The 27,509-nt window shown below is 36.2% G+C and overlaps 2 protein-coding genes across 6 annotated transcripts; one reads left to right on the top strand and one right to left on the bottom strand.

The window, feature by feature from the left end:
- Positions 1-7,964: 7,964 nt before the first annotated feature.
- Positions 7,965-13,814, bottom strand: LOC120772365 (proteasome inhibitor PI31 subunit). Of its 3 annotated transcripts, none has more exons than XM_040100934.1 (5): positions 13,746-13,814; positions 10,040-10,224; positions 9,684-9,974; positions 9,510-9,622; positions 7,965-8,466 (listed from the first exon to the last, which is right to left on the bottom strand). In XM_040100934.1, the coding sequence occupies exons 2-5, from the start codon at positions 10,220-10,222 to the stop codon at positions 8,232-8,234; spliced, it is 822 nt and encodes a 273-aa protein (XP_039956868.1). In that variant the 5' UTR covers positions 10,223-10,224; positions 13,746-13,814; the 3' UTR covers positions 7,965-8,231. The 3 variants fall into 3 exon arrangements, with proteins under 3 accessions (XP_039956868.1, XP_039956867.1, XP_039956869.1); XM_040100933.1 differs by lacking the exon at positions 13,746-13,814 and adding an exon at positions 10,733-10,798; XM_040100935.1 differs by lacking the exon at positions 13,746-13,814 and adding an exon at positions 10,578-10,694.
- LOC120772364 lies at positions 11,523-27,103 on the top strand. Of its 3 annotated transcripts, XM_040100931.1 has the most exons (6): positions 11,525-11,973; positions 18,646-19,108; positions 19,181-20,457; positions 22,116-23,198; positions 23,267-23,662; positions 23,723-24,640. In XM_040100931.1, exons 1-6 carry the CDS (start codon positions 11,742-11,744, stop codon positions 23,884-23,886), a joined length of 3,615 nt encoding a protein of 1,204 aa, XP_039956865.1. In that variant the 5' UTR covers positions 11,525-11,741; the 3' UTR covers positions 23,887-24,640. The 3 variants fall into 3 exon arrangements, with proteins under 3 accessions (XP_039956864.1, XP_039956865.1, XP_039956866.1); XM_040100930.1 differs by lacking the exons at positions 22,116-23,198; positions 23,267-23,662; positions 23,723-24,640 and adding an exon at positions 24,880-27,103 and having other exon boundaries at positions 11,523-11,973; XM_040100932.1 differs by lacking the exons at positions 11,525-11,973; positions 22,116-23,198; positions 23,267-23,662; positions 23,723-24,640 and adding exons at positions 16,350-16,974; positions 24,880-27,102.
- Positions 27,104-27,509: the final 406 nt, after the last annotated feature.

The following is a 27,509-nucleotide window of genomic DNA, read 5'->3' as shown; positions in this document are numbered from 1 at the left end:
CCAGGGAGGACTGAATACTTTGTAGGTTTTTAGTTTCGATAAATCTATGCCTATCTTCTTAGCCATTTTGAAGATTTCTGTGATTGTAGAACTAATTTTTAGGTATCTTTTCGAGTGAGCTAGAGCCTTGAAGTCTATGTACAGGATGTTATCAGAGTTTTGTATACAGTTATATATTTTATTCCCAGTTAATTTAAAAATGCAGTCTTCAATAGTAGGGAGTTTCAGTTCATAGAGTATGTTTGCAATTGGAGTTGTTCGAAACGCAGAACTAATTATGCGTGCTGCCATGTTTGGATGTTTGCATTTGGATGTTTTGTTATATATGTATAATAAAGGTCGTAGTAGATCTTCCCCAGTGCAAGGCTTTCATAATATTTAATAAAGACTCTGTATGTGCGCCACTTTTCAAGCTGCATATGTTCTTGAGTAGATTTACTCATTTTGAAAGGTCTTCACATAGGACTTTGATTTGGTATTTCCAAGTGAGTTTTTAGAGGTTATTCCTAGGATTTTAAGATAGAGCACACTTTCTATGATATTATTGTGAAACACTGGATCTTAAAGATTGCAGTTCCGCTTCTTGCATATATGTAGGTGCTTACACTTTTCAAAATTAATTGATGCAGCCTATGTTAATGACCAATTTGTAAATAAAGTAGACAAGTTTTTCAAATCTTTATTTTAAGTATTTACATCGTTAATATTCAAAGTAAAATAAAGGTCATCTGCATATAAATAGTGGGATATGTTATTAACTTTTTCCATTAAAGCATTTATTTTTTCAAATGCGATTAGGAATAACGTCACCGATAAGAGAGAACTCTGTGGGATTCCATTTTCTATTTTTTTTAAGTTTGATTTATATCCGTTTACGTTGACCGCAAATATTCTATTTGATAAAAATGCTTTTGAATAGTTGTAGATTTTCGGACCAACTTTCCACTGATCAAGTTGATTAAGTATAGAGTGGACACCTATGCCATCGAAGGCTTTTGTAAAATCAACACTTATAACAGAGCAGTGATTTAGAGTTGATAAATTGCTAGCCAGAAAATGGTCTATGTAAATTTTTGCCTCTACCGTGCCTGACCTAGGTTTAAAAGCAGTTTGTTTTCTACTTATTACTTTGTTTTGAAATAAAAAATATTGTATTCGTTTTGATATTATTTTTTCCAACAGTTTGCTTAAACATGATAAAAGCGGGACAGCGGGATCTTTCTTATATATTTGTTGGAATACAAATGCCTTTTGATTTTTTCCAAGAGTGGGCAAACACACCAGTTTTGACGATTAAATTATATAAATTAATTAAACGACTTTTTAGTACCAGAGGTGCATTTTTAATCGAGGAGACAGCGAGGACAATTCTCTTTAGTATTTTTAAGGTTATTTTCCAGTACAAACAGTGTAATTTCTTATTCACGACTACTAACAGACTTTGCAATTTTATTCACCTTGTATACCGATTTGAGGACGCGATTTTTCGCAGAAATGTATTCACGGGAAAATTGTTCACCTGCAGAAGCCGATGAAAAATAAGTGGCAAATATTTCTGCGATTTGGAGCACATCTGTTGTAATTCCAGTAGAAGATTAAAGTGAGTGAATGTAACAAGAGGTGCGTTTGTACGAGTGTTGGAGTGTTTGGGGTGTCAGTCCAGTATTTCCAGTTCAAATGTTTCTTCTTCAAGACTACTAGCAGATTTTGAAATTTTATTCAGATTTTTTTTTGTAGTTGTGTTGTCAGCAATAGGTTTGCTATAATTATTGGTTTTGTTTTGCAGATTTTCGTTGATTTTGGTTATTGTTGTTTTTGCTTTGATTATTTATTCTATGGTTATGTCCAGTGATTCTATTGGGTTTTCTTTTGTGAAGTAGTCTGGTGAAGAGTTCTTATTCACATAAGTTACCGCTTCTTTAATTGATGTTCGGTTTATTGTAGAATATTTAAGAATTTTTAAGATAAGTTGGGCATTTTTTCTTTGTTGATCTATGCTGAGAATTACAGTTAATACATTTCATTTGAGTGCACTTTATTACCTCTAAGTGCTGGGGTAAGGTACATGTGACACAAACGGGAGTGTTGGTACACCTGTTTTTTGTAAGACCGACAACGTAACATATTCTGAATTGCATAGGCTTAGGAATATAAGGTTAGATTTGAATAATTTCGAAGACAATTTTTAGGCCTTTAGGGAGCTGGTATAAGTCAAATGATAGAATATTGAAAGGAGTGTTTAGATATTCATTATTTGTAATTTTTTTATTTTATTAACTTTGATTACATTTTGATCCTTAAGGCCAATTGTTATTTTTTTCTAAAAGTTTTGTTAATGCTGTTAATTTCGCATATATTAGAGAGATTTTTTGTTTTTATTAAAATGTGTGCAGTTTGTTTGTTGTTAACAAGAACGAGTAAATTGCAATCACGTGTAAATTTGGTTAGGTTCCTCTTGTTCTCAGTAACGATAAGAGAACAAGTAAGGAAGGGCTAAGTTCGGGTGTCACCGAACATTTTATACTCTCGCATGATAAAGTGATAATCGAGATTTCATTATCCGTCATTTACATATTTTTCAAATACCGTATTTGTGTAAAGTTTTATTCCGCTATCATCATTGGTTCCTAATGTACATATGTACATATATATTATACAGAGAAGGCATCAGATGGAATTCAAAATAGCGTTATATTGGAAGAAGGCGTGGTTGTCAACCGATTTCACCCATATTTCGTACATGTCATCAGGGTGTTAAGAAAATATCACATACCGAATTTCATTGAAATCGGGCTAGTAGTTCCTGAGATATGGTTTTTGAGCCATAAGTGGGCGACGCCACGCCCATTTTCAATTTTTAAAAAAATCCTGGGTGCAGCTTCCTTCTGCCATTTCTTCCGTAAAATTTAGTGTTTCTGCCGTTTTTTGTTAGCCGGTTAACGCACTTTTAGTGATTTTCAACATAACCTTTGTATGGGAGGTGGGCGTGGTTAATATTCGATTTCTTCCATTTTTGAACTGTATATGGAAATGCCTGAAGAAAACGACTCTGTAGAGTTTGGTTGGCATAGCTATAGTAGTTTCCGAGATACGTACAAAAAACTTAGTAGGGGGCGGGGCCACGCCCACTTTTCCAAAAATATTACGTCCAAATATGCCCCTCCCTAATGCGATCCTTTTTGCCAAATTTTACTTTAATATCTTTATTTATGGCTTAGTTATGACACTTTATAGGTTTTCGATTTTCGCCATTTTGTGGGCGTGGCAGTGGGCCGATTTTGCCCATCTTCGAACTTAACCTTCTTATGGAGCCAAGAAATACTTGTACCAAGTTTCATCATGATATCTCAATTTTTACTCAAGTTACAGCTTGCACGGACGGACGGACGGACAAACGGACGGACAAACGGACGGACAGACGGACGGACAGACAGACATCCGGATTTCAACTCTACTCGTTACCCTGATCACTTTGCTATATATAACCCTACATCTGACTCTTTTAGTTTTAGGACTTACAAACAACCGTTATGTGAACAAAACTATAATACTCTCCTTAGCAACTTTGTTGCGAGAGTATAAATATTGTATGTGTTTAGCGGCTTTTCATGATTTATACTATTGATGGCTACAAATTTTTGGGAGTCAATGTTTTTACTATTATAGAGATTTTCCGTAATTGAGGAGTAGGAAAAATCTTTGGGTTGTTTAAGTTTGAGTCTTTTTTTATTGAGTTTTTCTTTTTTTTTTTGGCTGGGGGTTAAGGTTTTTAATTTCTCAGAGTTATTATTAAATACGCTTGTTTATAAAACGATTAGGATAAAGGGATAAATTGAATTTCTTAGACGCTGAGGAGGTAGGTATTCAAAATAGACAAATTTTGATTTTTGCCACGCCTATAAAAATAAGTACAAAGTGTCACCTTGTTAATTTTAAAGCGAAAAGTTCATATTGTAAATAAAAGTGTTTCTAAAATTGTATATAATCACCATAAAATGAAAATAGCCAAAAGCATGGGCGTGCGCAGTCACTTTCTGACAAAATAGTCTGACAGCAGACAGGCAATTCGCTGCAAAAGTGCCATGTATTGTGGCACCCGGCTTACAAATCGAAGACAAAATGCTTGCTATCGGGCAGTAATTATGTGCAATACTACTGAATAACGGTAAACGTCATCCGGTGAACAATTGAACACGCTAAGCATATATGGAGAGGTATATACAGTGTCTGTCATAAAAATAATACCACTGATGAGGGCTACTTTAAAATTGAAATTAAAACAAAAATCTGCACAACTTCAGCAGACGGTAAAGATGTTATGCAGCTGGCTGACCCTTAACTACGCAAACTGTGTAAAATTAGGCCACATTCCCAAGGCTTGGAGGCAGCTAAGGGTGGCGTTCATTCTCGGATGCCGGAAAGAGCTCTATTGTTAATACCAAGAGTTTCATCCCTATTAGTCTCCCTCGATTTTGTTGAAGACGCTGGAGAGGCTTATAGACCCCTACATCAGGGACTATATACGGTGTTACATAATATTAGGGGCTCAACATGCCTACAGCAAAAGCAGGTCAGTAGGGACTGCTCTGCACGCGGTTTTGTCATAGCCGGAGGGAGTCCGCATGTTTAGGGAATATGCAGTGGGGACATTTCTCAACATTTAGGCAGTAATCAACAATGTGCGTTCGGAAGCAATCATTCGTGCCCTGAAGAGCATTGAACCGAATCGCACCTCAAGCATCCCATATATTGTCTTTTTTGCAACATAACTCTCTACGTAAAAGTCAATCGAGGCACCCCGCAACTAGAAGATAGAACTCTAGACCTCAGCGGTAAATGACCTATTGAAGTAAGTCAAGGGATGAGGCAGTCGGGTGATAGCCTATGCCGATTATATTGTTGTCATGGTTAACGGAAAATTCTTAGAAGCAGTTTACGAGTAGTTGCGGCCTTGCTGTCAATCCAAAAACTGAACTGCTTTTATTTAACAAAATCTTGGACACCCCCCTTCCCTTATTGGGGAGCTGTCGACTTCACTCTGCCCAATGCCCAATGTTGAGAAGAGGGTACGGAAAACAATGCTTGCCTTATATTTTCTATTTATGTGGTAGAGAGCGCTCGATAAAGCTACAATCACAAAACGCCTAGAATGTGTTCAACGATCGTCTCTCATTAGCATTTGTGGTATACTACGTACAACAGCAATGATGGCACCTAATGCCATTTTACACATAACTAGATCCCATCGACATAGCCGGCAGATGTATTGCTGCGAAGATTGCTATCAGGCTCAAGAAAATTTCACACATTAGGAGTCCCAGAAAGGGACAAAGGCCCATTGAGCTGTTACTAGACATTATCGCATTGACATTCACACGCTGAGACTAAAGATTTTGGAGGACGCAACTTATCAAAGTTGTAATGAAGAAAATGATGTGGAAACTTCTAGACACGTTTTCCTTTTTGGTCCAGCTTTCGTCAAAATAAAGCTGTAAACTGACGATGAGCAATATGGTGCAGAGGCATGGACATAACAACATCTGATGAGTCGGAGATATGAGTTTTCAAGAGAAAGGTTCTGCGGAAGTTTTATAGTCTTTTGCGCGGCGAATGTCGCATTCGATGAAACAATGTACGAGATATTCGACTTTGCGAATTAAGAGATAACGGTTACGCGGACTAGGTTATGTCATCCGAATGGACGAAAACGCTCCAGCTCTGAAGATATCCGACAAAGAACCCGCCGTGGGAAGCATAGGGAGAAGAATACCTCCACTCCGTTAAAAATACCAGGTGAAGAAATACCTGGCTGCACTTGGAATCTCGAATTGGCGCTGAACCGCGAAAAAGAAGAACGACTGGTGCCCTGCTGTAAACTCGGCTACAACTTCGTAAGCGGTGTCTACGCCAATAAATCGACCAGAATATTCATTCTCAGAATATGGCTGTTAAACTGAAAAGCTCGCGGCACCGAAAGCTCTTCTCTTTCTTCTATTGGCTCCGCTATGCATTTTACAACGGCAAAATCAAAAATAAGAAATCGAATTCTTCATGAGTATTGTACACACATATATGCATTCTTGATCATATAGGAACTTAGGGGTCAGTAGGGTAATCTGGCCTGTTTTTTGACATTTTTGTTTTCATAGAAAAGTAATTAACGTGTTTTTTTTTTATTTTTCCCCATGTTTTTTTACATAAATTTTGTTATAACATTGTCAGTAAATTAAAAAAAAAATATAGAGGCGATAGCCAGACGTTTTGTGAACATTTCAAAAAAAAATTAAGCAAATTGGTTGAGTAGTTCGACCGGAATCAAGTACGCCAGTTTAAAAAAGTTAAAACGCGTTTAAAATTTGAGGTGTGCACTCCGAACGTCGAGCGGTATTATTATTTTTGGGCCCTTTTCGAAATCTTCCAATGGTGAAGTGGGTTTCTACCTTAATTCTAATTATGTACTATATATACGGGAACCGAAAATGTAAAAAAAAAAAAATTAAAGATTACCCTACTAACCCCTTAAATTTTACACCTTTAGATTTGAACAAACGTGTTCGGATTTAACAATATTTATTTATTGACTCATATGTTACTTATGATTGGTTGATAAGAAGAGGCGTGCGAGCGTAGACCACAAGCGGCTGCAATTAGGCCATTATTAGACTCACTGTGCACCCGAGTGCACAGTGGTATACCCTGTGTTGCTTGAAGAAACTTAATGCCCACTTGAAGCCTGCTGTTATCCCCCCAATTTCGGACTGAAAAATTAAATTGTAGTCATTTAGTTTAAAGCTACGTTATGCGTAAGGGTTACTACAGAAGAGCCCGCTTCTGTTAATATTACATTTTTAGACCTGTGGAACTATTGACCACAGAACCATTGGTGCATTCTTCTCTATTGTTTACTTCCTCATGGATCTCCCTTACACGGTCACATTGCCAATTTAACCCGAATCAACATAATCGGCCCACTGAGCGTACCTCGTCATCCATCTTGATCATCCCAACATTCATAATTTGATAATATTCGACCGAATAGACCCCGTCCAGCACGCAGTAGCTAATAGTGTACCCGAAGATCGTGGAGAGACGATTCAACGCCGTTCCCAGCAACTCGGACTGGCGTATGGAACGACTTGCCGCATTTCACGTCGAAATCTTAAATTGAAAGCGTACCAAATACAGCTTGTGCAAGAATCGAAGCCACCCGACCTTCTCAAACGAGATCGTTTCGCTCTACGGGCTCTTGAAAAGTTCCAAGAAGATGAGGATAATTTCTGGCTCAATGGGTATGTAAACAAGCAAAATTGCCGCATTTAGGAAGAAGAGCAGCCTGAAGAAATGCAAGAGCAGCCATTTCATCCAAAAAACAACGGTTTAGTGTTGTTTGAATGCCGGTGGAATCATCGGTCCATATTTCTTAAAAACATTATGCCGGTGAGAACGTAACCATTGGTGACCGTTATCGCGGGATGATAACCGACTATTTGGAGCTCGTGATCTCAGCGACATTTGGTTGCAACAAGACGGCGCCACTTCCCATACCCCATTAAATGTGAAGTTTCTGTTTTGTATTCTTAAAAAAGCAGGGATCCTCGAAATCGATGGCCCTTTACAATAAACTTACCACCGGAACGTAGAAAAACGTCAAACGTTGTACTCTGAAGTTCAAGAGAAATCAGATTTAAGTGATTCAAATTTTACAATTGCGAAACAACTCGTAAAATAATACTACATTGAACTCTCGTGAGTATTTAAATTCAAAATTTCATTTCCAGGTGTACTATAACCAAACTATTTTATTGAATAATAAATATAATATCGCTCAAATGCAATTCAAATATTAAACCAAATTATGTAGTCGTCTTGCAGTCGATGAATCGATATAAAAATTACCAATACAAACTAATAATTTTGCTTTTTCGATTTTCGGTTATTTAACCAATGGTTAAGACTCATTCAAGTAAAGTTGCAATTAATCTCATTACAATATAATTATTTATTTTAGTTTCTGTAACCTAAATTCTTATTATCATTCAGTTTTATTGAGTTCGAAGTGCGTTAAAGGCACATGTTAAAGCCCGCTCTTGAATTAAACAGTTTGCAACTATCAAAAGAATAGGCTTTAACCAACAATTAATAACCTATGTATGTATATATGTAAATACATCCTTTATGAATATTGAAAATAATTCATAAGCTTTTTGGCATTTTTTATCGCATTTTCGTTATTACATGTAGTAGTCGAAACCAAAATTTGGTGGTTGCAGATGATCAGGATTAGGATCGGCACGCAGAATGCGTCCGTCTGGACCAACGGGATCGAAACGCGGATTCAGACCGGCATTGAAATCGGGACGTGAAGGCATCGGAAAGAGATTACCAGGACCACCGCGACCCAAAGGATCTAAGTCGCCGCGTCCAACGTCGGGAAAGCCAAATGGCCGAGGCTCCATTCGAAAAGAACTGCAAAAAAGATGACAATTATTGGAAATTGAAATGAAAACTTTAATAGAAGCACCAATTAATACACACTTCACAGAAGCAGTTGAGCAAAGCAATAATATTACTATGCGCAATGTGTTGTTGGTTTGCATGCTATAAATTTGATAGCAAAAATATTTAAAGTTGGAAAAATTAGTGTTTATAATGGCGGCTGTAAATATACTAAAGATCACGCTTTGTCTGAGAACTTAAGTTCTTGATTGCCTACGCCATCTCATTAATTTAACCCTTGCGTACCAAAAATGTATTTTTTTAAACAAAAGCTGATAGGTACAGTATTTTTCGGATATAAGAGCCGAGCAAAGTGCTCAAAATTGGAACACTTTATCCGGGGAAGTCTTATATGAAAATCCCGGTTAATAGCACTTTTGGGGCTTATATGAAAATCCCGCTTTATGTACCTTTTGAGGCTTATATAAAAGTGCACATATGAAACAACTACTTTTTTAAGCTACGAGTATGTAAATATTTATTTAATTGATACACGTGTAAATAAAAAAACAAAAACCAAACAAAAAAAAATTTATTAAAAAGTGCATGATAAATTAGACACTTTTTTATTAAAGGGTTAACAACCTGTTTGTTATACAAGCAACCTGTTGTTATACAAGCAGTAATGCGATGTAAGTTGAAGAGTTTGAAGCTTGTTTAAAGAGAGTTTGTAGTTTTAATATGCACACATACAAACATTTATCAGCAAAAAATACCCCTCAACCAGAAAAAGCTTGTGTTCTTACTGCGAATCGAACCGCAAAAAAAACAATATAAATAATTTTGCGGTATGTGACTGAGAGCTAAGATTACAGTATTACATGAAACAAATAATTTATATTATGAATCATTGACCAAACACAGACTCGGCTGTCGGCTATTGTCTTGTTGCATTATATAACAAAATGACGTAGTGAACATTGCACATTGCCCTACAACACAAACACACAATTGCAGGCATCCGCCCGGAAATGCACATCTAAATGCACTCATATTCAATTTTTGCTACTCACCCGCCAGGTCTCATCGGTCCGCCTATTGCGAGCGGATCGCGGAAGTTTGGTGCTCGTGACTCTTGATTTACATTTGTTTGCGTAGTAACCTCTCGCGTATTTCCCGTGAACACCTGCACACATAAATTATATTAGACATTTACAGAAACATATTTCATATAAGTGATTAATTACCGGGTCAACTAACTCTTTGCGATAACGATCTGATATCAGTGATGCTTCAGGCATCATTGTGTTTAGCGTTCCTTTAAGTTGTTTTATCCATTCTTGTGGATTTAAAGTTATGTTAGTTACCTTGGTGTCCTTAACATCGAGTAAATTCATAGTAATAAAATCCTCTGTATTATGGCCTATTAGAAGGTACAATCGACCATTGTGTAAATAACGCAAGGCGTATCTCTTGCCTCGATCATTCCAACCGTCAGGTAATAGTTCGGAACCAACATCTTCTGTTGAAACAGTTTTCTTTGAAAAAAAATGAGAAATATGAAAGTTAATTCACTAATAAAATAGAAGTTTAAATTACTTACATCTTCTCCAATGCCGATGCATTGCATTTTATAATGTTTCACAAGCAAAAAGTGCGCTAGTGCAATCAATACATCAGACTTTTTATCAACAGTTTTTTCAATTGTTTTGTAAAGCAAATCCCAGCCAAAAAAGTCATTGGCGGTTGCACCAGTTGCTGAGGATCCTGCTCCTCCAGACGACATGTCTGCGAAAATTTCGAAGCAACAAATTTAGTTGCTAGTTATATTATTATTATTATTTTTATTGTTTTTAAGTGAAAAACGATATTTTTGACATTTTAATTTTGCTTAATTTTTGGTTTATAAAAATAAACATTGGGCATTTTTAAGATTTCACTTTACAGTGAAGTCATTCATTCATACTTTAATAGCAACTGAAAGTAGAAAAGTTCCACTCCGTGCATTTATACTATTATCTTCCCAATGTTAAATGAAATTTCAAAACACATATATATGTACATATGTATGAATGAATAGTATAAGCTGTCAATAAAATTATGAAATGCACAACTAAACGAAATAAGCTTTGGATACTTGCTTATACAAATACGTCACTCTTCTTTAAAGTATATGGGATTAATTTCCAAGAAATATTATATCGTGTATAAGTGTAATGATAGTATTTTAACTGCTTAAACTAAAAGCAAAAACTTAAAACTATATATATAACTAATAAACAAAAGAATATTATACCGTATGATAACAATATATTACAATCTCACGCAATTTACTTCTTCTTTACGGGTAAATCATTCACAGTAACGAGCACATATGGAACTCACAATAATTACTTGTCTAGTAAACAAGATTACACCTTCCACCGGCTTAATATACATACACACATATGTATAAGTAATAAACAAGATTATACCATGATAGCAAAAATATTACAATTTTATAAAATTTGGTTCTTGTTTTAGTACAGAGAGCTTTTTCTACTATTCTACAACTTGAATAATGTTTTTAGTAACCTGCAGAGCACTTTAAGCAAAATTTAGACTTTTTGGTAGTCCTTAAAATGTTTCAGTAAAGCGGTTACATATGTATTATTTTGATTTTTAAGTTGCTCCTTTTTTAATAAGTGTTCTTTCCGTAAGAATAGACTCGCTCGGTTTCATCCACAGTATTTTATCTATTTTTTGTATGAGCAAAGAGAGAAATAAAATTCCAGCCCATTGGTTATATTACAAATTTATTGTTGTGAATGTTAAAATTTAAAATCGTTTAAGAATTTTTAAGGTTGCTTCCTCACTGCTAGATATCACTAACTAGCCAATTTTATGCTGGATAAACGTGTCTGAACACAAAGAACTATAAGAGTTGATCATACAGAAAGAGCTGCTAGTTTCTGCTAGTGAAATTTCTTCTAACAGGAATAGCTACTGTCATATAAAGAAACAGCTGATAAAATACATATACATACGTAAACAAGCCATATTTGATGAATTTGCTTCGATTTTGTTTATTTTAATACATTTAGTAGTAATAATAAGAATTATATTTGTTAATTTTCAAGTGTTAATTTGATGTGATTATTAAAAACATTTTGTTGTTTTCTTGTAAAATTCTGCAAGTTTTCCGTTTCTTTTTTCCTTATTTCGCTCTTTGTGAGAGTAACTTATCATTACTCAGCGTTGTTCTTCCTGATAGCTAGCAGCAACTAGCAGTTAAGAAACAAACTATTTATTTAAAATATTTGAAAATGCCGCGAAATCGGAAATGTTGTGTGCGCGAATGCTATAACAATAACAACACGTCCATTTTGTTCAGTTGGCCGAAAAATGCACAAATTGCACACAAGTGGTGCCGAAATTTGGGCTTCGAAGGAAGGAAAATAGCCCCCTCAAACACGTTTGTTTGTGCAATACATTTTGAGGATTATGCACTGGGAACTAAGAAATTGAAAGATGGAGCTGTTCCAACTTTAAATCTTCGTAAGTAACAATTTACAGATTATTCATGTGCATATACATATGTATGTATGTATTTGAGCCTATCGAGATTTATGCATACGTTTGTTAACTGCCTGGGGTATTTATTTCATATGCCATTTTGTGTATATTCATATAATATGGCAAAATCACGAAATATAACAAATTGTACAATTATATTGTATTCGTGTTATTAATAGGATTATTTATTTATTTTATAAAACTCTAGGTAGTTATAGCACCAGAGAGAGTCCTTTATCCTATTAAACGTCAATTTTCGTATACCAATTAGAAAGGAGAGAGGGAAGACTTAAATTTTGAGGAATTTCAATTTCGGATCTCGATTTTATTAAATTTTAAAGTATGTCCGAATTTGGCATCCTCCGACAAATGTATGTTCCAATAACTTTGTAAAATATTTGCGTTTCCAGAGTTAAACAGGTGTAAGCAATTTAGAAGCAGCTGGAATCAGCATGGCATTCAAGCAGGGATTATTGGTACCCAAACGTTTTCAATATGAGGAAACACACATTTCGCCAAAATTTTATAGACTGGGGCACTCAAGAAGTCTTAGATTAGATTATTAACGAGGTAATGCACTGCGACCTAGGGTCTATTGTGCCCTCTCCTATATCACATAACTTCCCAAAGTTCCAGCAGCCTGAATAGTTCCAGGAGTTTGCCGGTCGCTATTGAGGTGATGTGATCCCTGCTAATGTATATGGAACCCAGGGCCTTAAGCCTTATTCTGCAGATTGCTGTACAATCCAGAATTAGGTGTGCTGGTGTTTCCAGTTCCAGGTCGCAGAACCGGCAGTTAGCACAGGAGACTATGCCCTTGTTGGACAGGTGCTTCCTGAGCTTGCAGTGCCTTGTGTAGATCGCAACGAGAGGGCTGAATTTGTCTCGGGTGAGGTTGATTAGTGCTTTGAACCTTGAGAGGTTGTACCACCCTAGAAGCAGCTTGGCATGGCGCATTCCTGTTGCCTGTGCCCTGGAACCCAAATTAGATGCACCAGGTTGCACAAGGATAGGCGGTTTAGCCTTTCTATACATTCCTCTTTTAAAAGCGATTTGGTCTCAGGTCCCGCAATACCTGCCACAATACCTCCCGGTGTTTTTGAGCCGTCAGTGTACCACTGGATGGTACTGTCTTCCAGTAGCTTTTCCAGCGTGGTATCACTCCACTCCGTCTTGCTGTCCAGAGTAACTCTGTAGTCGCTTTTGAAATTAATCCTCTTCGTGGTGCCGTCCTTTGGGAGGAGGGCCAGCGGTGTGCTTTCCGCTAGTGCCTCCATCCATCTGTCGAGAGGACATTAGCTTCCCTCTTCCGTAGCCCTCTGCTGACAATAGCAGCATGGTATGTTTTGCTACTTGTTTTATCACCTGATGCAGCGGTGTGAGATCCAGAATGACCTCCAGTGCCCCCGTGGGGCGTGTGCGCATTTCCCCGAAGAAGTCTTGTGCCCGCAACTGTTTATTTTCATTAGTTTATATGTTTGCTTTACCGCGTATTTCCGGACAAAAACCTTCATAAATAAGTGCATATTAAATATTTTCAGCAACATATATTTTATATAAATCATTAATTACCGTTTCAAATAACTCTTTGCGATCATAATCTGCTATTAACGATGCTACAAGCACCATTGCGCTTAGCGTTCCTTTAAGCTGTTTTCTGAAACAACATTTTCCGTCGAAAAGTTCTCTTTGAAGGGAAAATATGAAGCATAATTCACCAATATAACATGAAATCCAAATTATTTACATCTTACCCAATGCCGATGCATTGCCTCTTATGTTTCACAAGTAAAAATTGGGCGCAATCTCGCCCTACAATATGCCTGCGAAAATATCGAAACAAAAAATTTAGATGATAGTTATATTTATTTATTAGTTATATTATTTAATTTTACTTGATATTTGGTTTATAATATGCATTGTGTATAGATATGTTTGCATTAATGTTATAAGTTATATTAATTTAATTATGAAATGCACAACTTAACGAAATAAGATTTGGATACTTGACTATGTAAAAACCCCCTGTGTTGCTTCTCTTTAAAATATGTAATGTTAGTTACCAAGAAATTTTATATCGTCAGTACCTGATTACTGAATACGAAAAGATTGCAAATCACACAAAATCAAAATATAAACAGAAAATTCATGTGAAAAACAAAAACAGCTGATTTTGGCAATATGGTTTAAAATACTTCTTCATGTGAGTGAATCATTCACATTAGCGAACATTTTGGAACTCTCAATAATTACTTGTCCAGTAAACAATACTATGTCGGTAAGGCTTTATTTACAGTTGTATAAAAAAAAGAAATGAAAAATGTGCTGTATGATAACAAAATAGTACAATACCGAGGTATTCTTTTTTAAAATCATTCACGGTTAAGTCACCGGACAATTACCCAACAGCGCTACCAGAAATTTTTATTAAATTTTCTATGAGTTTCTTAAAGCCCGATTTACACTTCTAACGAAACTGTTGTACATGTGATCGTTCATCCCTTACCTATTTCCTATTCACATAAAACTTTCCTCGCTTTGCTTGTTAATGCATATTTTAACAACGAAACGAAGAAAGCAAAGTGTATACCAGAATGAACGCTTTGCTTTCTATACGTTCTCTTCAATAAAAATGGCGACTGTTACTAGGAAAAGCGTAAAAAGTGTTTGCCTGAGTGAAAAATTCGATGTGAATCAGCCTGCACACCGTTTACTAATATGAAAACTTAAACTTAACATTTATAGTAAAAGTCATTGAACTGAGCTGATCTCAAGTGAAGCAGCATTGTGTGAAACTAGTTAGATTTTGTTCCTACTTCTATGCAAGAATATTATTTAAGGAAAGTTGGCGGGCGTTTATGATAAGTGTATGTTTACCTCATCAACAATTAAAAATTGATCTTCATTTTAACTTAGTTGGCCGAAGTATGGTATGGTTATATTACCCAAAGCCAAGCCGTATCAAACCCAGTAAACTCCGTTCCCACGACAGTCGGGTCTACGTAACCGAAACGGACGCAGATTTCTATCCCGCCAAGGACTATCAACTCGACAGAATTCTGCTGCTAAAACAAACCCAATAAACTATCCTTTTAAGGTTCCGAGGCATTCACATCTACATACATACGGAATATCATATCCGTAGCTCTCCCAAAACTTATTTTATTATGGTATAATAGCAAAAACGGTTATATAATTGCCGAAATAAGCAAATACCACTAGAAGGAAAGTGATCACAAGGTTGCATTTGCTGAGGTAAATGATTAGGCTTTTTAATCTATACGGTTAAAATAGTAAATTTTATAAATAATAAATTTAGCGAGTAATAACAGTCCTTAGTCCTTAATTCTGTTAAATATTATGGTTCTTTCTAAATTCATTAGAACATATTAAAAAAGTTATGCAAAAGTACAATTTCTTCGCATAAGCCCCTTCAAGATAACTAAACCCCACTGTCGTGAGAAATGCTCCTAACCAAAGGCTTTTACTAGTCCTTAAAGTCAAGGATGCTACATGAACGATCTATACATGATATGTACACATACATACATATATGATATTCATATGTACATGCATAAGTATGTATTTGTCAGTACCCATGAATTCCTGGGGAAAAAGGATGGGTTATCGTTTCTTACATTGCCGTTTATGTATTTTCTTCGTTTAGAGCTTATATAGTTTGTATGGTTTCAGGTATTGATTACAAGGAGTATAAATTTCCAAAATATGTAGATCTCTACCATCAATTCCGATTATTAATATAGCTTCTACATATACATATCGTCACCTGAAATGCAAAATAACGTAACAACATTTTCGAAAATTTACAGTGGCGTGAATGAAACACTCGATAAAATAGAAGAGTTAAAAAAAAATTTTAATATTGGTTAAAACTGGTTCATATATGAGCACAGAACCTGAAAATGTTGGACATATGTAATATTATGTATGTAGTTTGAAGTAGTGAATCGTAATCAATAATATACTCAATTTCGAATTTTTTGATGATACATGTTATTTTACATTTTAGGTGACGATATGTACTGTATGTTCGGTATAAAATCTAAAATATTTTTAAGTCGATATTAGGTCTATATTTAATACTACGATATACATAAATATATACATTCTTGTTTTGTTTCTTACCAATATATCTCAATTTTTGGGTTAGAAACCGACTTGTATTCAATTTTTTGCGGGTCCACTTTTCCGTAATGTATACTTACTTTACTTAATGCGTGCAGTTCTACCTTGACCGAATACCTGCTGGTGGTCCGATGGTGTGTATTAATATGGCGGGTAAATCGAAATATACACGAACGATTCACGAATGCTTTCGGTACAATGACGTTTCGTATACGCTCACTCGCTCGCACCCGGTTTTCTGACTTCTTCCAGCACATGACCGGCAATTTAAGCAACGATGCGAATGCTGTCGAGCAAGTCAGCCGAACACAACAGTGAAAAAAATAAAAATATTTCGTACGACAAAGCAAAAATTCGTCGCCATATTGAATCCGAAGCGAGTGGTGTTAAGTTGTGTGGTGTAGAGAGAAAATTTTGCAGATTTTCAATTAAATTTTACCTTTAAAATTTGCAATTACCAAACAAACAATTAAGCATAATAAATTTGTGCGTGTGTGAATGTGTTTTTAGGCACATTTGCTTTGTGAGCATACAGGCAAGAATAGTGATAAAACTGGTGTGATTGTTAAGCAGCAGCGTTTCATGCATTTGTGGATCAGTGTGTGAACAGCAGCGTGTGCTAGGAGTGTGGATTATTGAAAAAGTGTTCAAGAAAAGTGATTTTCTGCTGGTGTATAGATATAACTAATTACTTTGTGTGCAGCGACTGCACACTAAAGGGTTATAGAGTTATTCGTGCCCAGAACATAACCTAGACGCTTGAAATCGAGATGGAGCCAAGTACGACCGCATCAACGCCAGCCCCGACGCAGGCATCTTCCAACAACGACAATGATGGTAAGTAGTGTTGCCAGAAATATCATGGGTTGCGTGGATGCTTTATCGTCGGTCCATAAATTTGTGCTAAATATTTACCGTAAATATAAGAAAAGGAAAAAGCCGGTGATGTTTCATAAGTATCAGCAAATTCGGAAATCATTAGAAGTTTATATAGTTTTTAAGTTCTAATATATGCTTAAAAGTTTGCCTTAGTTTGTGGATTTGGACCCAATATTTGCTTAAGATTGACAATTAAAATGTATGTTAAATTTTTGCTGTATTAAATTTTGAAGACACATTAATTAGATAAGTAAAACATTTTATTTAGGTAGTCTAATCACAATAATGTGATAATTATCAAAGAAATTAATACGTTAAATATGTATTTGCTTTTAGTTATGTGGCAGCATGGTCAGTGCCGAAGTTTATACATTTGGTTGACCATGTCCATAAAGCTAATATATGAACCGCTTTCGTAGAGTTGTATTTCGGCTCGGAAGTATATTCGCTTATCAACCACGAAGTGATAACTTCGCCATATTTATATTTATCAAAGATGTAAACCTTATTTTGTCATTTGCCCGAAGGAAAGTTCACCCAATATCTGCCAGAGATGGCGCTGTTAAAATGTCTCAATTTTTCGATGATGTCGAAGTTTGACAAAATACAATCGATAACAACTTCCTTAATTTTTTTTTTATTAAGGACAATTGATCTTGTCATACTTTATATACAGTGATGTGCAAAAAATCTGATGATACCCTTCAAATTTACCCCATATTAATGATGTCATTATGCATAATAATTTCGAAAATATAGATTTATTTTATAATGAGATAATTTGAAATCTATATAAATTTTTTTATATTTGTAATGACTGGATTAATTAAATATAAACATATTAAATATAGAAATAAGAATCTTTCTCCGACTTTATAAATGGAAGTAAAATAGTGCATTTAATTTGCTCAATACTGTAAATAACAGTCTTATATCAAATGTATGTGTTTCATTCATTCATATTATTATTATATAATATTCATATGTACATTTATAATTAATAATGTACATATATAATTCATAATTCTTTAATAAATGCAAAAATAATATTTGTAATAAAAACTGTCAAATCACAAAATTGGACGATGACAATTGTGAATAGGTCAAACGCATAATAAAGTACAGTAATATTCCGAAATAACGAATATTCGTTTTAATGAAAATCGCTTATAACGAACATGCAATTTTTTTACAATAAATACATTTATTTTAGAGTGAATGAATGATCTTCCCATTTTGTCGTTCTTAAGGTGAGATGACTATGTTTTCTAAATGTAAATAATGTTAAACTATAAATTAATAAATTAATATTCAGCCACCAAATGTAAACTTCCTTTTCCAAAAATGACGAGCAATCAATTTTTTTAATAGCTAAAAATAATCGAATTTGCTTTTTAAGAACATTACTTTCTTGAAGGTAACATGCTTTAGTTTTTAACAATTAAATCAATAAACAATTTATTAAACTTCAATTTTCGGATATATTACTTATTTTTATTAAGAAATATACCTCGCTAAGAGAGTACTCGACTCGTTATTTCGGAATACTGCTGTAATTGTAAAAAAAAATAATAATGGACATTATCTTATTAACATTGCTAATTATTAAAATAATTTTTTGCTTCGCAGATATCGAATTTGATGCCAGTTTGGCCGATGAAGAAAGGCGTTTCTATCTCAGGGCATATCCCTCTGTGGATCTGGTGCGTGAGCGCAAGGTGCACTGCACAGTCTGTAAGACTCATATCGGAACTGCACCGAGCCAAGAGGAGAATATCCGCATGCATCCGGTGTTGCGTGTAACACACTGCTTGAAATGCCACGACTTCTATAACAGCGGCGAATTCAGTAAAGGCGAAGATGGCTCAGAACTATATTGTCGTTGGTGTGGCCAAGGTGGCGAAGTTTACTGCTGCTCAAGTTGTCCCTACGTATTCTGTAAATCATGTATCGTTAAGAACCTGTCTCGCGGTGTAGTAGTAGATATTGAACAGAACGAAAATTGGAATTGCTTTAGCTGCGCACCGAAAATTCTTTGGCCATTGCGTGCACAACATTGGGCCCTAATACGTTACATAGACAAACAAAAGAAGTGAGTTCAGTTTGCCATCCTTTATATACACTATAATTACGAACTAATTTAATATTGCTATTTAATTTGCAGGTATATCGATGTGAATCACCCTAACGAATCTGAAAAGAGGGCGCTATTGTCACAGGACCGTTCAACATGCTGTCGTCTTGCTAAATCGAAATGTGGAAACATGTCCGACTCTATGGAAAGTCTAGATTCTGCAACATCTCGACGCAGTCAAAGCAGTTCAAGCGCAAAAAAACATTCGAAATCGCCAGGTAGTCATCCACAAGTACCCCCGGCCAAACGTATGAAAAACTCAAATGATGAAGTTGTTTGTACACCTGATTTGTTGAGCATGTTGGAGCCGGATTGTCAAATTACTGTGCAACAGAAGACACGTCCCGCACCTTCACCCATTACATCAACACCGAAAATTATATCATTACAAACGCACTCGTCATCTCCGAATAGTAGTGGCATTACACTGAAACCACATAATAACACTCCACCACCATTAGTACTACGTAACACCGGCATACCTATACGACATCCCTCGCCTGCACCAATTGTACGACGTACAATTATAGGTGCACGAAACGCGCCAACAACCGGAAATCATACGCCAGTTTATCACACTATTAACGGTTATCGTATCGATCTTAATTCGGCAGCACAACAAGAAACATTCCGTTTGCCCAATGGCAAACTGATACAGGTGAAACGCCAGGGCACAAATCAACCACAGCCCAGCACTCCCTCACCGAGTAATGCTTGGATGCGGCAGGCAAGCCCAATAACAGCTATACAACATGCGGCGAGTGGACGTCCTGTTCAAATAACCCCAGCCCGTACATATTATTCTGTATCGCAACAACATCCGCAAAATTCAATGCAACAGCCGCAAATGATACGGTATAGTAATACCACTGTGACGCCGGTTAGTGGTCAAAATGGTGCTATTCGAGGTACACAAATACAATTGATCAATGGTGTGCCTGTAGCGCCAACAGCTGCGCCTGCAACGGTTAATTCTGCAACTGCAGTGCGTGCACCGGTCATGGTGCGTCACGTGTTCCCTGACACTGCCATCGGTCAAGCGCGTTCCCAGTTACAGGATCAAGTCTTCAATGCCATGGAGATTTGCCAACATCTTACTGGTAAAGTACAAACACTGACCAATTCGAATGCTTACAAGCAAGCGCGCAATTATCTCGAAGTCAAAGAACTCTACATACATCTCTCATATCTGTTGACATATGCGATTGGGCGTTTTAAGGGACTGCAGGATAAATGTTTGGGTGATATGAGACAATTAGGATTCGTTAATGATGCGGATAGCTTGGAAAACGGCCAGTTGGCGGCAGGTATGTGGTTTTGCAATATTCGATATAGATCTATTACTTAGTGTAAAAGAATGTTCCTTAGAAATGTAGTATTAATATATTTATGGAAAATTTAGAAAATCGGAAATGAGCTTTTAAAACTAAAAAGCTAATTTCGAACATGAAAAATGAGTTTCGAAAACCCTAAACTTCATTCAAAAGTAAAAAGAATCAATTTTGAACATGAAAAATGTATTTCGAAAATCGTAAATTTTAATTTTGAAAAGTAAAAAAGCTAGTTGCGAAAGTAAAAATGATTTTCGAAAATCAAATTTACCATTAACAGTTTTGCTAAAAATTGAAGGTACGTTCGTAACTGAATAATTTGGAAAATCGGAAATGCATTTCGAAAAAGCTTACTGATTGGTTTAAATATAAAATAATTTCTAAAATCGAAAAGTTAATTTCGAATAAAAAATATTAACTCCGAAAATCCAAAAGCTAATTTTTAAAGTTAAAATGTCTTTCATAAGGCAAAATTGAATTTCGAAAGTTAAATGCCAATTTCGATCTTTGAAAATTAATTTCGCAATTCGAGAAATAATTTCGAAAATGGAAATTTTGAATCGATATTCTATGCACGAAAACCGATGTTCGAAATTGTAAATTGAATTAAGTATGTAGTAGAAAATGAAAAAAAAAAAACAATTTTTTTTTACACAAAACCAATTAAATCGCGTAAGGCTCATCACTTAGTCATTGTCTTGAGTCATTTGTTGTGCACATGGACTGCGTTTTAAATGTTTAGTGTGAAAATGGTGAAATTGTGAGCACACAAGTTTGGTGCAATGCAAACAGAAATGTAAGTACGAAACAATAGCGGATGTTTGATGCGTTTCGAGTTCAATTTCATTGACTTTCAGCGACGCAACTCTTCGAGATTCGCTAAAGCTTCACACACGAAGAGTTTTGACATGGACTACATTTTCAATTTATCAGAGATAACATACATAAATCAATTAAATCAATGAAATGAAATATTTACGTAACGGAAGTATCATTCTTTGCGAATGAATTTTTGCACAATTCTAAAGTAAAGAAAAAATTTAGGAAATAGTCAAAATAATATAAATTAAGCAATTACTGAGTTGATATGGAATGTTTTAAGAGATAAGCTTTCGTTACCACAGCATTAAAAGTATGTATTGGTAACGTAAAATGGTTTAAGAGTTCTTTAAAAACTTGATAGATAAGAAAAATTGTAGTCTCAAGATTGTGCGCCTAAAATTATACTAATAATTGGCACTCTGGTATACCTTTTTGAGAACCAAAGCTATAATTTTATATACATATATTTGCACGTAAGCAAGCAAGGTGTTGCTGCAGAATCATATAATACATATCGAATGCACATTCAGTTTGTTATCGTCTAGGTAACAGACCTACAACATTCTACAAACTCTTCCAGTAAATTGTAATTGTATCAAGTGTTATATATACATATGTACATATACAAATATTACAAGAAATCGTAAACTAAAAATAGTTAGCGCGGTTTGTAATGAGTGGTCCATGTGTTGGCAAAATGTCTGAAGGCAATGAAATTCGCAACTCGATAGCATTTGTAGCAGCATCAAAAATACATAAAATTTAAACGAATTACTTGCATTAAAATTAAATTTAAAAAATTGATATTTCAGGCGTCGACTATGTCCGTTACGGCCAACTTGAAGATATAGATCTCTTCAATACCAGCGCGAACAGTTTCCACAATCAAGTGTATGAATACCGCAAAAGTTTGCATGCGAATATGGAGAATGGCGAAGGCAATGATAAGAAACCGCCACTCTCACCGCTTATGCCACTGGGACAGCTGAGGCGCGGCGGCCCCGACGGGGAAGACGACGAGGATTATGGTGAAAATGACGAGACTGGCGATAATAGTTGGATGAAAAATACAATGGACGAGCCAACCTATTATGACGACGGTGTCGATATGTCTGCCAATGACGATGTGGATGCCACTGCCGATGCTGATGGCGATGATGATGAAAACGATGCTGACACTGATTTCGAACAATATGTCGCACAGCAACAGCAAGCGGTACGCTACAGCAACAAAGCACATTATGGCACTGAAGATTACATGAGCCAGGAGGAGCAAACACACGCACGCGATCGCAAACTTGCCCGGCTCATTGAGAAATATCCTGCCATTTGGTGTACACGCCACCCCGACTATGGCAATTTCGAAGTGACACGCAAGTACTGGCGCATCGTAGCGACACACTTTAAACGCACTGAGAATATAAAGTTGCGCTGGAAGAATATACGTAAGCGTTATGTGCGCGTTGAGCGACGCATACACGATGGTAAACGCTTCAACGGTTATTTCGATAAGACAACGAACTTTCTCGCCAATCGCGATCTGCCCGAAGATCAGTGGGTGGAAGTGGACTGTGGCAGTGACGATGATGAAGCACAGCAGGTGGAACGTAAAAAGCCCAATGTCATCGAAAAGAACGCACTAAAAGACGACAAATCATATGATTGGAATAACGAGGATTGTGCGGCGGACGCGAACGATTACGAAATGTCGGAGGGCGTGAAAGCGTTAGAAGTGCGCGCTTTGGATATGAAAATCATCAATTTCGTTAAATGTAATCCGGTGTTATGGCGCAAATCTGGCGACTTGCAGTACAATTCCGTCGATGTGCAGTCGCGCAAATCGCTGTGGATGCACTTGTGGCGGAGTTTACGCTCCCAAAGTAGTATGCTAAATGGTTGGTGCACACTGCAGTGACGTTGTAGTGTTATTTTACTTATTTTCATTATTCTCTTATTATTGCAGATCTAAATTGTGAGGATATAATGGATCGTTGGTCGCATTTGTATGAAATGTACAAGTCCTTCCGCCTAAAAACGATCAAGAGCGAAAGCAAACGCTCTAATTTAGAATTGAAATACTCCAAATATTTGGCCAAATTATCATTTCTCTACAAAATTGTCGAAGAAGATTTACGCAATGAGCATTTAGAAAATATCGATATTGATTTTACGCAAGAAATAACGGAGAACGACAGCCGTTTGCAGGACGAACCGGACGATAAGGAATTCATTCTGCAGCTGGTGCGTACTGTGCAGCGCTATCCATTGTTGTGGGACTCACTGAATGTCGATTACTACGATCAAGTGTTGCGCTCCAACCTCTGGCAGGACATTGCCAGTGCACTAAAGGATTTCAAACGTAAGAAGTGCCTTAAATAATAAGTATATATTAATGACAATATGTTATATTTGTTTTTAGGTAACGCAACGACAATTAAAATGCGTTGGCAACTGGCTCTGTTTAGCTATAAGCGTTACATGCGCGAACGTATTACATTCCCGAAGGATAAACCCTTGCCAAAATATTGCCGAAGTTTACCAGTGGACGAAATGTTTTTCCTCGATTACCTACCGCTGCAATAATAAGCGCTTTAGATCTCTATTTAATACTAAAACACTTTTAACTTTAATAAATTAGTGTGCATAAGTTGACGTTAAGTATTAGTACGCTAAGATTTCATAATTATTTATTTATATATGTGTCGGCTATAACCGCGTAAGCGTTGTCTACGAAACTAAGAAGAAGAAAGTCGAAATATGAGGCGCGTTCGTGCTACGTCATAATTACACCGCTACAGCAGCTCTTTTGCATATCTGATATCTCGTTGCGGATAATCAGCTGATGTGCAAACAAATTGAGTGTTTATCATTATATGTATGAACTGCGCGTAAAAAGTGACAGGTGAAAGTGATGCCGTTGCAAGTGCTGCCAGAAATTCACGCAGAACGTGACACTTTGACACTTTTCCGATACTGCTGCCATCTCGAATGGACCCAAGTTCTATTTATTTGTTTTTGGTATTTTAAAGCGTTTGCCGATATTACTACGGTTCTAGTACTACGTTACTTTAAGCATTTTTAAATTTATTTTGTAAGTGCCATTTGTGAAATAGAAGTATGAAATTTGTTGAAAAATTTGCAGAAATTAAAATAAGCACATTTAAGAATTATGGGGAAAACAAACAAAAACTTTTGAAAGTATTTTTTTATTTATTTAATACAGAAAATATGCGCAATAATAGTCATCATGTTATAAAAAATATTTATATTAAGCTAAGTATGCTAAAAATACTTCTTTATAAGCAGCTATTTTTTTTGTGCATTTAAGTGCGAAACCATTTTGTAATTTAACAAATGCATTAGTTTAGTTATATTTATATGTAAAAATAAATGTAGTAATTCATAAATTAAATGATAATTAATGAAATTTTTCTCTACAAAACCAAAACTGACTTTTCTTGCGCAAATGCGTTATAACATAAAGTGAGGTTATAAAAAATTAAGCTTAAAATATTATTTAAATTTAAATCTCTGTTCGATATGTACTTATGGTTTTTTCTTCCCCCACTCCCACAGACAAACAAGCTAGTGATGATGAGGATAACGAAATCGAGATTGTGGAACCTAAAACGGACACCATTACGCTTGACTCGGACAATGAAGACGAAGAGCCAGCCAAGCAGTCAAACACTCCGAAACCCCCACAATTGGTCACCATTATTAACACTGCCGCCAGCAGCAATTCTGCGTGCCAACACAGTTCAGATGATAACCGTCAAAAACTGATATTAAAAGAACAGCTAACGCTACCCAAAGGCACTACGATTGTGCCCACTGCACCAGTGCCCAGCTTAAATAAGCTGCCGTCGCCTTCCAACAACATAGCCATTACGATCAATAATTCCAATGAGGATAATAATGCAATGGAAGAGGTCGATATGATGTCAGCGGCGAAGAAATTTCTTGTCAGTCTTTTAGAAGTGGATTCAGATGCAGCTGAAGGCAGTTGGTCCGCAGATGGTAGCGAACAGCAACAGCAACGCAAGCAGCCGCGTAAGAAAACCACCAACAAGCCGAATCCGACGCTGTTGAAGCAGAAGGAGATGCTTGAACGCGAGCGCTTAGAGGAGATGAAACGTAACGATTTGAAATTGAAAATGAAATGCGCCATATCATTGAAGAAGGCCGAAGAAGAATACCCATTCGCAAAAGATATGCTGCAACAGCACGAAAATGAGTCAAAGGCTGAAAAGTGCGCTGGCGAAGCGCAGCGCGCGGCATCCACGGAGAAGCAAGAGGAAGTGGCTACGAGAGCCGACGATGGCGACACAAAGGAGCCCAACGAGAGCAGTGAAGCTGGTAATGAGAATGATTCGGGTGATATGGAAATACTAACGGTGGATTTGGAGAGTTCCATTGATGATGGCAAGGAGACCGAAATAGTGTTGGAACGCGAGAAGTCCCCAGCAGACAAGTCTGTTGAAGGCGAGAATAACGGAAATGGCGAAAAATATACTATTGTCATGGATGACGAGGATGAGGGTAAAGAGAAATCCCTGATTATCGAAGTTGAAGGCAATAGCAGCAGTGAGAAGGAGTCACTGCAAGTGGTTATCGACGAGAACACGGCGAACAGCAATGACGACAGCAACGAAAAGTGTACGAAAACGAAGATGGAAACCGTAAGCGAGTGCGCAAAGCGTGTAATTGAGGGATTGCAAGCGAGTGAAAAGCAGAAAGAAATTGAGAAGAATGAGCAACAACAAGCTAAAGTGGCGTCACCAGACATGGCTAGCAGCGTTGATAATGCATCCGCCGACGACATTATCGAACCGATTGTGGTCGAAGAATCTGATGTAGCCGACTCGGCGGATTCGCCCATTAAGCAAAGCGCAAAAATGTCGGAGGTTACTAATGATCACGCTGTTACCACCACAAACCCAACAGAAAGTGCGGCAGCCGACGACGTGTTAGCTGCTAGGCGCGAGGCGCCCACAAACAGCGGTTTGGTAGCATGCGCTATTAAAGCAGCTACTGAGAGAGAAACCAACGCCATTGAACTGAACGAGCCCGAAATCGATGTTGAAAAAGAAATCGAAATGTTACTGATGAAGAAGGCACAATTGCCTGAGGCTGAAACCAACACCAACACTGAAGCAACTAGCGCAGCTGCTGACACGCAAGCCGAAAAAGCGTCAATAACGCAACCTGTTACACCTGAGCTGTTGAACGACTTGGCCGACAACTTATTGGAAAGTGCGAGAGCAACGCATCCGTAAAGTGCGCAATTATTTGTGCACCCACCCTAGGCAGCTGCAGTTATTGCCACTATTTCGGTTGTTTTAAATTTTTGTAATTCTTAGCATTTAGCATATAGTTTTTAACGTCTCCAAACTATACAAAACTACTTAGACTTAGTCTTTGTACGTCTGTGCGTATAGATTTTTAAGTTGTTATTATATTTACGCCTTTGGATCATGAGTATTTAGTATGAGCCATTAACTGTTAAAATTGCTAAGAATATTTATTTACCCAATAATTAGTGGTATAACAGCAAATATTATTTTTAATTTACAATTTTCTGTAAAATTTTGAATTTTTTATGCTAGAACTAAATGTGTGTAAAGCGAAAGCGTAAAGGTATGTGAAAGGTCACATACATACATATGTATTTATGATTGCCGTTAAACTATTACAGAAATAGGCACATAAATAGTTTCCTAATGCTTTGCATTAACTTTGAACTGTTTGGAATATATAAATATTCAATAATTTAATATTATATATTAATTTGAATTAACTATTTTGAGATTTGTAAATGTATATAGTATGTAAAAAATTATTGCGCGAAAAATAGAAGTAAATAAACATAAATACATGTTAATTTTACGTTTATAAATGCTTTTTTAAGTTTCTTTTTGAATAAAAACTATAAAATGATACCCAAATTAAATATTAAAATGAGTAAAATTACGATCTTCAAATTGTTGCATGCAAAAAAAATACTTTGTACTTGTTTATAGCATAAAATTGTATAAAATGATCTTTATATTGATTTTGATCGATTAATTTGAATGGCAGCAATAGCTATAGCGTTTTCCGATCTGAAAAGTTTCTTCATTGTAGCATTGCAATGGACAGTAATCTCTGCAAAAGTTCGTGATGATATTTCATCAAATAAAAAAGTGATTTCGATCGTTCAGTTT

This window comes from Bactrocera tryoni, chromosome 3 (genome assembly GCF_016617805.1).
Source record: "Bactrocera tryoni isolate S06 chromosome 3, CSIRO_BtryS06_freeze2, whole genome shotgun sequence".
Classification (NCBI taxonomy): Eukaryota; Metazoa; Arthropoda; class Insecta; order Diptera; family Tephritidae; genus Bactrocera; species Bactrocera tryoni.
Note: the sequence above shows the minus strand (reverse complement) of the source record. Positions and strands in the feature narration are given on the sequence as shown.